Source organism: Nipponia nippon, unplaced genomic scaffold (assembly GCF_047370975.1).
Source record: "Nipponia nippon isolate SJK-2023a ecotype South Korea unplaced genomic scaffold, ASM4737097v1 scaffold_1, whole genome shotgun sequence".
Lineage (NCBI taxonomy): Eukaryota > Metazoa > Chordata > Aves > Pelecaniformes > Threskiornithidae > Nipponia > Nipponia nippon.
The window spans coordinates 606,409-618,505 of NW_028262290.1; the positions used below are offsets into that span (position 1 = coordinate 606,409).

General features: G+C 69.1%; 2 protein-coding genes across 8 annotated transcripts in view; both read left to right on the forward strand.

Moving 5' to 3' along the window:
- The first annotated feature begins 5,764 nt into the window (after positions 1-5,764).
- On the forward strand, positions 5,765-10,908 carry HGH1 (HGH1 cochaperone). 2 transcript variants are annotated; one of them, XM_087731842.1, is made up of 7 exons: positions 5,765-6,329; positions 6,413-6,513; positions 7,224-7,322; positions 7,403-7,494; positions 8,082-8,204; positions 8,406-8,584; positions 10,771-10,908. In XM_087731842.1, the coding sequence occupies exons 1-7, from the start codon at positions 5,779-5,781 to the stop codon at positions 10,823-10,825; spliced, it is 1,200 nt and encodes a 399-aa protein (XP_087587968.1). In that variant the 5' UTR covers positions 5,765-5,778; the 3' UTR covers positions 10,826-10,908. The 2 variants fall into 2 exon arrangements, with proteins under 2 accessions (XP_087587968.1, XP_087588056.1); XM_087731930.1 differs by lacking the exon at positions 10,771-10,908 and having other exon boundaries at positions 5,769-6,329; positions 8,406-8,879.
- A 102-nt stretch (positions 10,909-11,010) lies between these two features.
- The window catches only part of MROH1 (maestro heat like repeat family member 1), a 56,189-nt gene continuing 55,102 nt past the window's right edge, over positions 11,011-12,097 (forward strand). For all 6 annotated transcript variants that reach the window (XM_087731338.1, XM_087731484.1, XM_087731420.1 and 3 more), the window contains exon 1: positions 11,011-11,150. In XM_087731338.1, the coding sequence (XP_087587464.1) occupies positions 11,129-11,150 (22 nt within the window). In that variant the 5' untranslated portion in view covers positions 11,011-11,128. The remainder of the gene's footprint in view (positions 11,151-12,097) is intronic.

Here is a 12,097-nt window from a genome sequence, read left to right on the forward strand (position 1 = left end):
CTCCGCCTCCCCAAAGAGCTCCTCGGGCGCGGGGAACACCTGCACGCAGTGGAAGCTGTCCTGCCCGGCGCCGGCGGGGCGGCGGCAGTGGGAGAAAGCCGCGTCCACCCGGCGCTTGGCGTCGCGCAGGCGCTGGTGGATGAGCCAGGAGAGCTGGAAGCCGTGGCCCTGGAGCCGCCGCACGGTGCAGAAGAGGAGGTCGACGGGGCAGCAGAGCAGCGTCTGCAGGTGGCTGGGGCAGGCGATCAGCAGGCGGTGGAGAGCAGCCGCCGTCTCCCCCACCACGTCCCCGAGGTCCTCTCCCTCCCGGCACTTGAAGCTGTCCAGATTGACCATGAACCTCAGCAGGTCGCCCAGGATGAAATCCCGGGTCAGCAGCAGGTCCAGGAGGTGCTCGGGGGGCTGCTGTGTCCCCCCCTGCTCCAGGGCGGCCCCGAGGGCCCGCAGCAGCGTGTGCACCAGGGCGAGGCTCAGGCCCTGGTGGGCCAGCAGCCGGCCCAGCTCCAGCGCGTGGTCCCGCAGGAAGGGCAGGAGCTGCTGGGGGCTGCTGTTGCAGAGCCGCCCCAGGCTGCCCCGGAGGTCGGGGGGGTCCCTGCTGCACCCCGGCTCGGAGGGGTCCCGGTCCCCCTCGGGGCTCGCCAGCCGCCGCTGCTTCGGGCTCCTGGGCTCGGCGCAGGGCGGGGAGGGGTCCCGGCGGGACGGGGGGGACGTGGCGTCGCGTCGGCTGACGCAGGGACAGGGACGCGCGGCCCCGGGGCTGCAGCCAAAGGGAGGGTGCAGGGAGTGGGGTTGATGGGGGAGTGGGGGGCATGGGGTGGCGGCTGCCCCCCTGCCCAGCCGGGCCTGGGGTCCGCCTCGCATGCCCCGGGGCATCCCTTGGGGCCCTGCGTGGGGCACGGCCACCCCACGGCGGGGGCCCGGGCGGCCACCGGCACCGGGGACGGCCTGGGCAGGGCCGGGATGGGCACCGAGGGTGCTCCGGGAATGGTGCGGGGGTGCTCCGGGAAAGGTGTGGGGATGCTCCGGGAAAGGTGCGGGGGTGCTCCGGGAAAGGTGTGGGGATGCTCCGGGAAAGGTGCGGGGATGCTCCGGGAAAGGTGCGGGGGTGCTCCGGGAAAGGTGTGGGGATGCTCCGGGAAAGGTGCGGGGGTGCTCCGGGAAAGGTGCGGGGATGCTCCGGGAAAGGTGCGGGGATGCTGTGGGAAAGGTGTGGGGATGCTCCGGGAAAGGTGCGGGGGTGCTCCGGGAAAGGTAGCAGGGATGCGCCGGGAGGGCTCCGGGAAGGCGGCAGGTCAGCAGCCAAGGGCGGCTCCCCCACTTCTCGGTCAGAGACTTCTAAAGAGGAGAAACAGAAACCGGTACGGGAAGCGCCACCGCCGGGACTGCACCGGTGTCAGCACCGGGATCGCACCGGGATCACACCAGGACTGCACCGGGACTGCACCGGTGTCAGCACCAGCATCGCACCGGGACTGCACTGGGATCGCACCGGGACTGCACCGGTGTCAGCACCAGCATCGCACCGGGACTGCACTGGGATCGCACCGGGACTGCACCGGTGTCAGCACCAGCATCGCACCGGGACTGCACTGGGATCGCACCGGTGTCAGCACCAGCATCGCACTGGGACTGCACCGGGATCGCACCGGGATCACACCAGGACTGCATCGGGATCGCACCAGGACTGCACTGGGATTGCACCAGTGTCAGCACCAGGATCGCACCGGGACTGCACCAGGATCGCACCGGGATCGCACTGGGACTGCATTGGGATCGCACCAGGACTGCACCGGGATCGCACCGGGACTGCCCTGGGATTGCACTGGTGTCAGCACCAGCATCGCACCGGGACTGCACTGGCATCACACCAGGACTGCACCAGGATTGCACCGGTGTCAGCACCAGCATCGCACTGGGACTGCACCGGGATCGCACCGGGATCACACCAGGACTGCATCGGGATCGCACCAGGACTGCACTGGGATTGCACCAGTGTCAGCACCAGGATCGCACCGGGACTGCACCAGGATCGCACCGGGATCGCACTGGGACTGCATTGGGATCGCACCAGGACTGCACCGGGATCGCACCGGGACTGCCCTGGGATTGCACTGGTGTCAGCACCAGCATCGCACTGGGACTGCACCAGGATCACACCAGGACTGCACCAGGATTGCACTGGTGTCAGCACCAGCATCGCACTGGGACTGCACCGGGATCACACCGGGACTGCACTGGGACTGCACCGGTGTCAGCACTGGCATCGCACCGGGACTGCACTGGGATCGCACTGGGACTGCACCGGGATCGCACCGGGACTGCCCTGGGATTGCACTGGTGTCAGCACCAGCATCGCACTGGGACTGCACCGGGATCGCACTGGGACTGCCCTGGGATTGCACTGGTGTCAGCACCAACATTGCACCGGGACTGCACCAGGATCACACCGGGATCACACCAGGACTGCACCGGGATCGCACCGGGATCACACCAGGACTGCACCAGGATCACACCGGGATCACACCAGGACCGCACTGGTGTCAGTACCAGGATTGCACCGGGACCACCCCGGGATCGCACAGGTGTCGGCACTGGGACCGCACCAGATAGACGAAAAGCTGGCCACGAGCTGGCAACGTGCACTGGCAGCCCAGAAAGCCAAGCGTCTGCTGGGCTGCATCCCCCGCAGTGTGGGCAGCGGGGCGAGGGGGGGATTCTGCCCCTCTGCTCCGATGTCCTGAGACCCCCCCGGAGCCCCGCGTCCAGCTCGGGGGTCCTCAGCACGGGAAGGACATGGAGCTGCTGGAGCGGGGCCAGAGGAGGCCACCAAAATGGTCCGAGGGCTGGAACCCCTCTGCTGTGGGGACAGGCTGAGAGCTGGGGGTGTGCAGCCTGGAGAGGAGGAGGCTGCGGGCAGAGCTGACTGCGGCCTCGCAGTGGTTAACGGGGGCTGGTAAGAAAGGTGGGGACAGGCTTTTTAGCAGGGCCTGCAGCGACAGGACAAGGGGGGATGGTTTTAAACTGACAGAGGGGAGATGCAGACTGGATCTAAGGAACAAATCTTTTACACTGAGGCTGGTGAGACACTGGCCCAGGTTGCCCAGAGCGGTGGGAGGTGCCCCATCCCTGGACACACTCAAGGCCAGGCTGGACGGGGCTGTGAGCACCCTGCTCTGGGTGAAGATGTCCCTGCCCATGGCAGGGGTTGGGGGGGATGGGCTTTGAAGGTCCCTTCCATCCCAAACCATCCTGTGATTCTGTGATTCTGTGCACCGGTGTTGGCACCGGGATCCCACTGGAACCGCCCGGGATCGCCCCGGAACAGCACCGGTGCTGCAGACGTCCCTTTCCAGCTCAAACAGAATCCAAGAGGGCGCGCTGGGAGCACGGCCCCTCGAAGCCTCAGGCCACACGCTGTGAGCTGCCACCCGGCCACGCTGGCCACGCTGGCCCTGCGCTGGGTTCCAACACAGCTGCGTGAAGGGAGGCCCTGAAGCCGGTGCGAGCCAGGAAGATGAGGTGGCCACAACCCTCGGCAGAAGCTGCGGCCGCTCACGATAAGAGGAGGAACGTCCTGCCTCGAGATGGGGAAAGGATCCGATAAGGAACGAGAAGAGCCCATGCCCAAATATCGCTGCCGGACCGAACCGTCGCCCGAGGGGAGGGGGACCTGGGCTGCGAGGGGGTCACTGCCCCGGGCGTGCTTTGCTCGGGGTCCCTCTCCGGAGGCACCCGGCTCGAGCTGCTCCGCGCCGCTGCACCGCTCGATAAATCCCCCTGGCGCACGTCGTGTCGGAGACGCCGCTTCGGGGAGGCCTGGGGTCGAGGCCGAGGGGGGAGCAAGCGCCCGTGGGTGGGGGGGTCGGAAAGGGGCGCCCATCGGCTCGGGGGAGCTGCCCGCACGGAGGGACCCCGCTCCCAGCAGCTCACGGCTCGGGTGGGGTGCGTGCGGCTCCCGGGATGGCGGGTGAACGCCCGGGCAGCGGCTGCTCCTTTAACACCAGGACCGCATCGGGGTCAGCACCGGGACCGTACTGGGGTCAGCACCGGGACCACATCGGGGTCAGCACCAGGACCATACTGGGGTCAGCAGCAGGACCGTACTGGGGTCAGCACCAGGACCGTACTGGGGTCAGCACCGGGACCACATCGGGGTCAGCACCAGGACCGTACTGGGGTCAGCACTGGGACCGCATCGGGGTCAGCACCGGGACTGTACCGGGGCCAGCACCGGGACCCTACTGGGGCCAGCACCAGGACCACATCGGGGTCAGCACCGGGACTGTACCGGGGCCAGCACCGGGACCATACTGGGGCCAGCACCGGGACCGCATCGGGGTCAGCACCAGGACCATACCGGGACTGCCCTGGGGTCAGCACCGGGATTGCACCGGAACTTCACTGGGACCACACTGGTGTCAGCACCGGGACCGTACCAGGACCACCCCAGGACTGCACTGGGATCAGCACCAGGACCACACCAGGACTGTACTGGGATCAGCACCAGGACCACACCAGGACTGTACTGGGATCAGCACCAGGTCCACACTGGGACTGTACCGGGCCCATACCAGGACCACCCTGGTACCATACCGGGGTCGGCACTGGGACTGCACTGGGACTGTACCGGGACCATACCGATTTCAGCACCGGGACTGTACCCAGGTCGCACTGGTGTCAGCACCGGGACCGTACCAGGAACGCTCCAGGACTGCACCGGGGTCAGCACCGGGACCGCAGCAGGACTGTACCGGGATCGGACCAGTGTCAGCACCGGTACTGTACCAGGACCATACTGGGGCCAGCACCGGGACCGTACCAGGACCACCCCAGGACTACACCGGGGTCAGCACCAGGACCGCAGCGGGACCATACCGGGATCACACCAGTGTCAGCACCAGGACCATACCAGGACCATACTGGGATCGCACCAGTATCAGCACCAGGACCATACCAGGACCATACCGGGATCACACCAGTATCAGCACCAGGACCATACCAGGACCATACTGGGGTCAGCACCAGGACCGTACCAGGACCACCCCGGGACTACACTGGGGTCAGCACCGGGACTGCAGCGGGACCATACCGGGGCCGCCCCAGGGTCAGCACCAGGACCGCACTGGGCCCGTACTGGGATCACACTGGTGTCGGCACCGGGACTGCCCCGGGATGGCGCCGGTGCCAGCGCCGGGCCCGGGATCCCCCGGGGGGCTCAGCCCCGGGACCTGCCGGAGGCCCCCGCGGCGGGGGCGAGCGCCCGGGAGGGCACCGGGGGGCGAGGGCAGGGCGAGGCGCGGGGCTGGCGTGGGCTCGCCGGGGGCCTCCGGGGACCGGCCACGGGCAAGGGCAGCGCCACGCCGGGACCCGCCACGGGCACCCGGGTCCTCCCCACCGCCCTCCCACGGACACCCGTGTTCCCTCCCATCCCCCTCCCACGGACACCCAGGTCCCCCCCGATGTCCCTCCCACGGGGCACCCGTGTCCCCCCTCATCTCCCTCCCACGGACACCCGTGCCCTCCCCACCCGCACTAGGACCCGTCGTCGCCTCAGGACCAGGGGGCGTGGCCCAGCCGGGGGGCGGGACGCGAGGGCGTGGCCCTCCGGGCGGACCTCCATTCCCAGAAGCCCTTTCCCCGCCGGTCCCTCCCCCTTTAGCGGCTGCTCTGTAGCGGATTGGCGCAGCCGCCGCGCGGCCCCGCCCGAGCAGCGCTCATTGGCTGCCGGGCCCGCCCATCGCCACCAGGCGTTCCGGCGGTTGCCGGGTGACGCCCGCCATGTTGGAGGCGCCTGTCATGGCGGCGGCGGCGGCGGCGGAGGAGGGGGAGGAGGCGGTGGCGGTGGCGCTGGCGGAGCTGGCGGCCCTGCTGGCCCCGCCGGCGGGCGAGGCGGCCCGGGCGGCCGCGGCGGAGGCGGCGCTGTCGCTGTCGGGGGGCGCGGAGGGGCGGCGGCTGCTGGCGGAGCGGCCCGCGGTCCTGGCGGCCCTGCTGGAGCTGGCGGCGGGGCCCTCCCCGCCGGCGGCCCGCTGCGCCCTGGGCTGCCTGGTGAACGTCTCGGCCGAGCCGGCGGCCCGCGGGCCGCTGCTGGCGGGGCTGCCCGCCCTGCTGGGGCTGCTGCCGGGCGGGCCGGCCTGCGGGCTGCTGGCCAACCTCTGCCGGGAGCGCGGCGCGGCGCGGCGGGTGCTGCGGGGCCTGCGGGAGCGCGGCCCCGGGCTGGAGCCGCTCCTCCGGGCCCTCGGCGAGCCCCGGCCGCCGCCACAGCTCGGCCCGCTGCTCTGCAACCTCAGCCAGCTGCCCGAGGGCCGCCGAGGGCTCCTCGATCGCTCCCGGTGCGGCTCCGGGGCCGGGGGGTGGCGGCCCCCGGGCGGGGCGCGGGCGTCTCCGGCCCGGCGTGACCGTCCCTCTCCCGCAGGCGCTCGGTGCAGCGGCTGCTGCCCTTCACGCAGTGCAGGGACTCCGTGGTCCATCGCCGGGGCGTCGTGGGGGCCCTCAGGAACTGCTGCTTCGAGTACGGTGAGAGCCACGGGCCGAGCCCGGCCACTGCCCCGGCCCGCGCCACCGGCCACCGGGCCCTGCCGGCACCTGCTGCCCTCGCCCCAGGCCGCGAGCCGGCTGTCCCACCCCGCCAGCCCCGGCCTGGCCGGGACGGCGTTCGCTTTCCTCGTGGCAGCCCGCGTGGCGCTGTGCTTTAGACCGGTGACCAACGCAGCGCCGGTAACGCGGCCGGGCTTAGCCGGTGCGGGCGATGCCGTCCGGCCTTAGCCGGCGCTGAGCAGCGCTCGCGCAGCGTCGAGGCCATCTGTTTCTCGCCAGCGAGCGGGCTGGGGTGGGCAGGAGGCTGGGGGGACGCAGCCGGGACAGCCGACCCCCGGGGCCCAGAGGGATGTCCCACACCTCACGGCGTCACGGCCAGCGCTAAAGCGGGGAGGGGGCCGAAGCAGCGCGGGGACAGGCTGGGCATCGGCCTGTGCTGCGCCATCAGTGCCTCGGCATTGCTTGCGACTTTTTTTATGTTGGTTTTTTTTTTTGTTTTTTTTCACGTATTGAACTGACTTTATCCTGACCCACGAGTTTTTCTCGCTGTTGCCCTTCCCGTTCTCTCCCCAGTTCCACTGGTGGGGGTAGGGGGTGAGCGGCTGGGTGGGGGTCAGCCCACCGCAGGGGGCCGGGCTGGGCTTTCCGCCCTGGCTGTGGCGGCTCCTCTGACCCCAAGCTGTCCCCAGAGGACCACGAGTGGCTGCTGAGCGAGGAGGTCGACATTCTGCCCTTCCTCCTCCTGCCCCTAGCAGGCCCCGAGGAATTTCCTGAGGATGAGATGGAAAGTAAGTGGGGGTCGGAGTGGGCGGTGAGCGCCTGGGGGCTGCTGGCCCTGTGCCTCCCCCTGAGGCTGCCTCTCCCCCAGGGCTGCCCGCAGACCTGCAGTACCTGCCGCAGGACAAGCAGCGAGAGGAGGAACCGGACATCCGGAAGATGCTGCTGGAAGCCATCATGCTGGTGGGTCCCTCTGGCGCAAATCGCGGCGGGGCTGCGGGTGAGAGCCCGGGCGGGGGCTCCTGGGAGTAGAGAGGCGTTGAGGGCTGCCCCGAACGCGCTGGCTGCCGGGAGATCCTCACGGAGATGGGTTAGTGGTGGGCTTGGCAGTGCTGGGTGAACGGTTGGACTCGATGATCTTAACGGTCTTTTCCAACTTAAATGATTCGATCATTCTGTGATTGCGTGGTGCTGGGCAACCGGCTCTGGGTGGCCCTGCTTGAGGACCCGGTGACCTCCGGAGGTCCCTTCCCACCCCAGCAGATGGTGGTTCTGTCTGAGAAGGGCCATCGAGCTGCTGCCAGGCCAGGGCGAGTTGGCCTCACCCTCTCCCTGTGGGCAGGCTCCCCAGCCCTGCTCATGCCTTGGAGGGCCGTGCCACCCCTCCTGGCGTCAGAGCGGCTCCGTGAGGCCCCCCCACGCCGTGGGGGGGGGCATTTCATCCCAGCAGAGAGGCCGGCCGAGCCCAGCCCTGCGGCGCTGGGTGCTGTCGCCGCTCTCCTGGCCGCACCGGACTCCCTGCCCACGCTGCTGCTTTGTCTCCTTCGCAGCTCACAGCCACCAAGGCCGGCCGGCACATCGTGAGGGAGAAGGGGACGTACCTGATCCTGCGGGAGCTGCACCGCTGGGAGCGGGAGCCTGACGTGCTGGCTGCCTGCGAGAAGCTCATTCAGGTGGGGAGGAGGGTCCCTGGGGGGAGGCAGCCATGTCCCGGCATGCGGAGCTGCTCCGAGGGCTCTGTCCTGCCTCTCCCTCGCTCTCTGCTCCCCGCCGGGCTGCGGGGGCCCCTTGCAGGGAGCCGTGGGGAGGAGAAGGGTGGGCGTCCCGCCGGCCTGTCACCCCTCCCTGAGCCTTCCTCCCCTTCCCGGGAAAAGGTGCTGATCGGGGACGAGCCCGGGCCGGGGATGGAGAACCTGCTGGAGGTGAACGTCCCTGAGGAGGTGGAGGAGCAGCTGCAGCGCCTGGATCGGGAGGAGGAGGAGCGGTGGCAGCGGGAACGGGAGGAGCAGCAAGAGGCACGGGGCTCAACGCCGTGCCCCGAGGAGCCGGCGCGGTGAGGGGCTGCCGTGCTCGGCCTCTTCGGCGCGGCCGGGTCGCCCACGGACTGCAGGTCCCGGGGATGCTGCTGGGATGATCCCACTCGTCTGAGTGGCAGCTTGGCCCCGTTCCTCCCCGCTGCTGGTGAAGCAAATCCGGGGTCCTGCGGGGCGGGGTTCCCCCCTCGCAGCGGGGGAAATTCGGGAAGGGGCCACTGCTCCCCACCCGTTGCCGTGTGGCTGCCCCACTGCTGGCCCCGGGGGCTGGACTCCCACACCGTGCCTTGCAAAATAAACGCTTTCCAGCCCAAACCCGCTGCGGCCCTGGGGAGAGGGTCGGGGTGCTGGGGGGAGGCGTGGGCTCGCGCCCCGCTGCGGGAGCCGGCCGCCTCTGGGAGAAGCGGGGCTGGGGACAGGACGTGGACGTCTCCTGTCGCTGTCACAGCAGGTCCCCTCCTCCCGCCCCAACCCCGGGAGTGCTGCAGGGGGGTCCCTCCCTCCCCGCTGCCCACGGCGCTGGTGGGCTCCCGTCCCCCTCAGCCCCGTGCCGTGGGGGAGCCGGGGCGCAAACGGGGACGGGGACAGCTGCGCAGCGTCCTCCCATCAGTGATATTTGCTCTCTGGCGGTGCTGGGGGAAGGTGCCGTGCGCATGGGTCTCCAGGGCTAAAAGCTGTTTGTGCTGCCCGGCGGAGGATGGAATCACAGAATCGTTTAGGTTGGAAAAGACCCGTAAGGTCATCGAGTCCAACCGTTCACCCAGCGCTGCCAAGGCCACCACTAAACCATGGCCCTCAGCACCACATCTCCCCGGCTGTTAAATCCCTCCAGGGACGGGGACTCGGCCCCTGCCCCGGGCAGCCTGGGCCAGGGCCTGACAGCCCTTTGGGGGAGGAATTGTCCCTAATACCCAACCCAACCCTGCCCTGGCGCAGCTTGAGGCCGTTCCCTCTCGTCCCATCGCTTGTCCCTGGGGAGAAGAGACCGACCCCCCCGGCTCCAGCCTCCTTTCAGGCCGTTGCCGAGAGCGATGAGGGCTCCCCTCAGCCTCCTCTTCTCCAGGCTGAGCCCCCCCAGCTCCCCCAGCCGCTCCTCCCCAGCCTTGGGCTCCAGCCCCTGCCCCAGCCTCGCTGCCCTGCTCTGGCCACGCTCCAGCCCCTCCATGGCCGCCTTGGGGTGAGGGGCCCAGCGCTGAGCACAGCATTCGAGGGGCGGCCTCCCCAGTGCCCAGCACAGGGGGACGATCCCTGCCCTGCTCCTGCTGGCCACGCTATGCCTGATACAAGCCACGATGCCGTGGCCACCTGGGCACGGCGCTGGCTCACATTCATCCGCTCTTCCGCCGCTCCGCCAGGGGGCGCCGGTGGCGCGGGTCTCCGCGCCACCGGCGCCCCCTGGCGGAGCGGCGCGGCAGCGCGCATGCGCGGAGTCCACCCCCCACAGCGCAGTCACCACCCTCCGCGGGGGGCGGGGCCTAAGGAGAAGGGGCGTGGCAAAGGAGGGGGCGTGGCCACCGCACCCGGAAGCGGCGCCGGGGACCGAGCGGGTCCCGATCCGGCGGTGAGTGCGGCCAGTGCGGCCGGTGCGGCCGGGCCCGGGGGCACCGGGGGGGTTCAGGGGTAACGGGGCTGCGGTGAAGCCGGTGTCTCGGCCGGGGAGAAGCCCTCGGGGCCGGCCTGGCCGCCTGTCTGGCCCCGGAGGGCTTTGCAGGCAGGGCTGGGCTCGGGGCAGCAGGGGAAGGCTCGAATCTGGCCCTTAAATCTAGTTTTATTTAAAACTGGGTCTTGTCTGGCCCGGCCCTGGGCAGGTAAGGGGGCTGAGCCCAGCCCTGCCCCGGCCTCAGGGCTCCCGGCCTTCCCAGGCGCCCAAAACTCCGCTCCCTCCCTCTTCTTGGTGTTTTTTGGGGCCGAGGTTTCAGGGGTTTTGGGGCCGAGGTTTCAGGGGGTTTGGGGCCGAGGTTTCAGGGGGTTTGGGACCAATACTTCATGGTTTTTGGGATGAATATTCAGAGCGTGGCCTCGGCTCGTCCCGCAGTGCCGGGGCTGGCTAACGGGGCACCCGCCCCGGGCTCGTCCGCCAGCGCCGTCTCACCGAGTCGAGGGGCCGCCGTTCCCAATCCCTCGCAGTAACGCGAGGGGAAGCGGTGCCGGAGGGTTTAGCTTTCTCAGTCCGTTTTGCTGATGCGAAATGTCCTCCCGTTCGCAGGTCAGGCAGGGGAGTGGAACCCGGGATGCGCTCCCTCCGGCTCCGGCGTCTGTAGGGACGGTGCCGGGGACCGATGGGAGCGCGGTGCCTGCTGCCTGCCGGCCCCTGGGACGCGGAGCTCGGGCAGGGGATCGCCTGCCTGCGAGGAACTGGTGTCTCCCCTTCCCCGCGGCTGCCGTAGGGCATCTCCTCCGCCTCGCTGCGCCCAGCGTCGGCTTTCCGACCCAAACCAGAACCGCAGTCTTCTCCGTGGAAGTAAAGGCAGCGTGTAAAAATAGGTTCCCCAGGGATCCCCGGGTTTGTGACGGAGGAAGCTGCCAACTGCCTTCTGCTGGTGGGGAAGCTGAAAACACGGAGCATGACGGAGTCACGGATAAAACGTGAGTACAGGAGCGCGGTGGGAGCGGGCGAGGGGCTTCAGGGCATCGGCGCTGCCGTGGGAGTCTCCTTCCCTCCGGCCGCGGCCGCCCTTCGCCTCGGGCTGCTCGTTCTGCCCAGCTCCAGCACGGCTTTTCTGCGCCGCTTCCGCGGGGACGGAGCCGGCTGGGAAGTCTGTCTCGCTAATAAGGCTAAATTGCCTTGCCGGAGTCCTGGGGGGAGCTCAGCTCTGCCTCACCGTCCGCCTGCGATGGAGCGAACAGCAAAGCTGCTGGACCGGGGCTGCTGTAGCTCTCTGCAGCATCTGGAGAGGCGTACTGGTTGGGGACGGGAGGAGGGAGCGGTTCTCTGTGCACAGTAATTCCCTGCCCTAGAAATTAATCTCAGGCCTTGTCTCTGCTGCAAATTGCGTAAGCTTAAATAGTCTCCAGATGCTTAAACTGGTGTAAACCCTTGTGCATTTCTCAAATTAATCCCGGCCAGCTTTGAAATGAATCTCTCTTTATTGCTTTAAAAAAAAAAAAAGAATTTTCTGGTTTAATTAAGCCACGGGGAAGGGGTGGGAGCAGCCATTACCTTCAGCGGCAGCACCAGGTCACATTGGCTTTAACATGCCAGCGAGGCAAACGTCTCCACAACCCCCTGCCTTGGAAAATGAAAACCCCCAAAGTGGGGTGTTTTTCGGCTGTGGGGTGGGACCATGCGGACGGGAGGACAGGCGGCTCCTCCTGGCCTGGAAGTGCTGGCTGCAGCAGGAGGGGAAGGGACGAGGGACGCCGTCGCCCTCCTCGTGCCACCCTCGGTGGCGGCCGCCGACGCTCTCGAGGCAGCACGGCGTCCCCTCGGGGCGGGCGTCCCCGCGGGTCTTCGCGTCCTCGGGCGAGGGGCCGTGGCGTCGCAGTCGCTGGCCCCGCGACGCTCTTTGCGGAGCGCTTGCAGGCGGCCTGCT

Bases quoted from the DNA above. Each gene is read 5' to 3' on its own strand.
- HGH1 (XM_087731842.1), top strand. From the start codon at position 5,779: ATGTTGGAGGCGCCTGTCATGGCGGCGGCGGCGGCGGCGGAGGAGGGG. The intron at 6,330-6,412 runs GTGCGGCTCCGG...CCTCTCCCGCAG, and splicing joins GGGCTCCTCGATCGCTCCCG to GCGCTCGGTGCAGCGGCTGC. The intron at 7,495-8,081 runs GTGGGTCCCTCT...TCTCCTTCGCAG, and splicing joins TGCTGGAAGCCATCATGCTG to CTCACAGCCACCAAGGCCGG.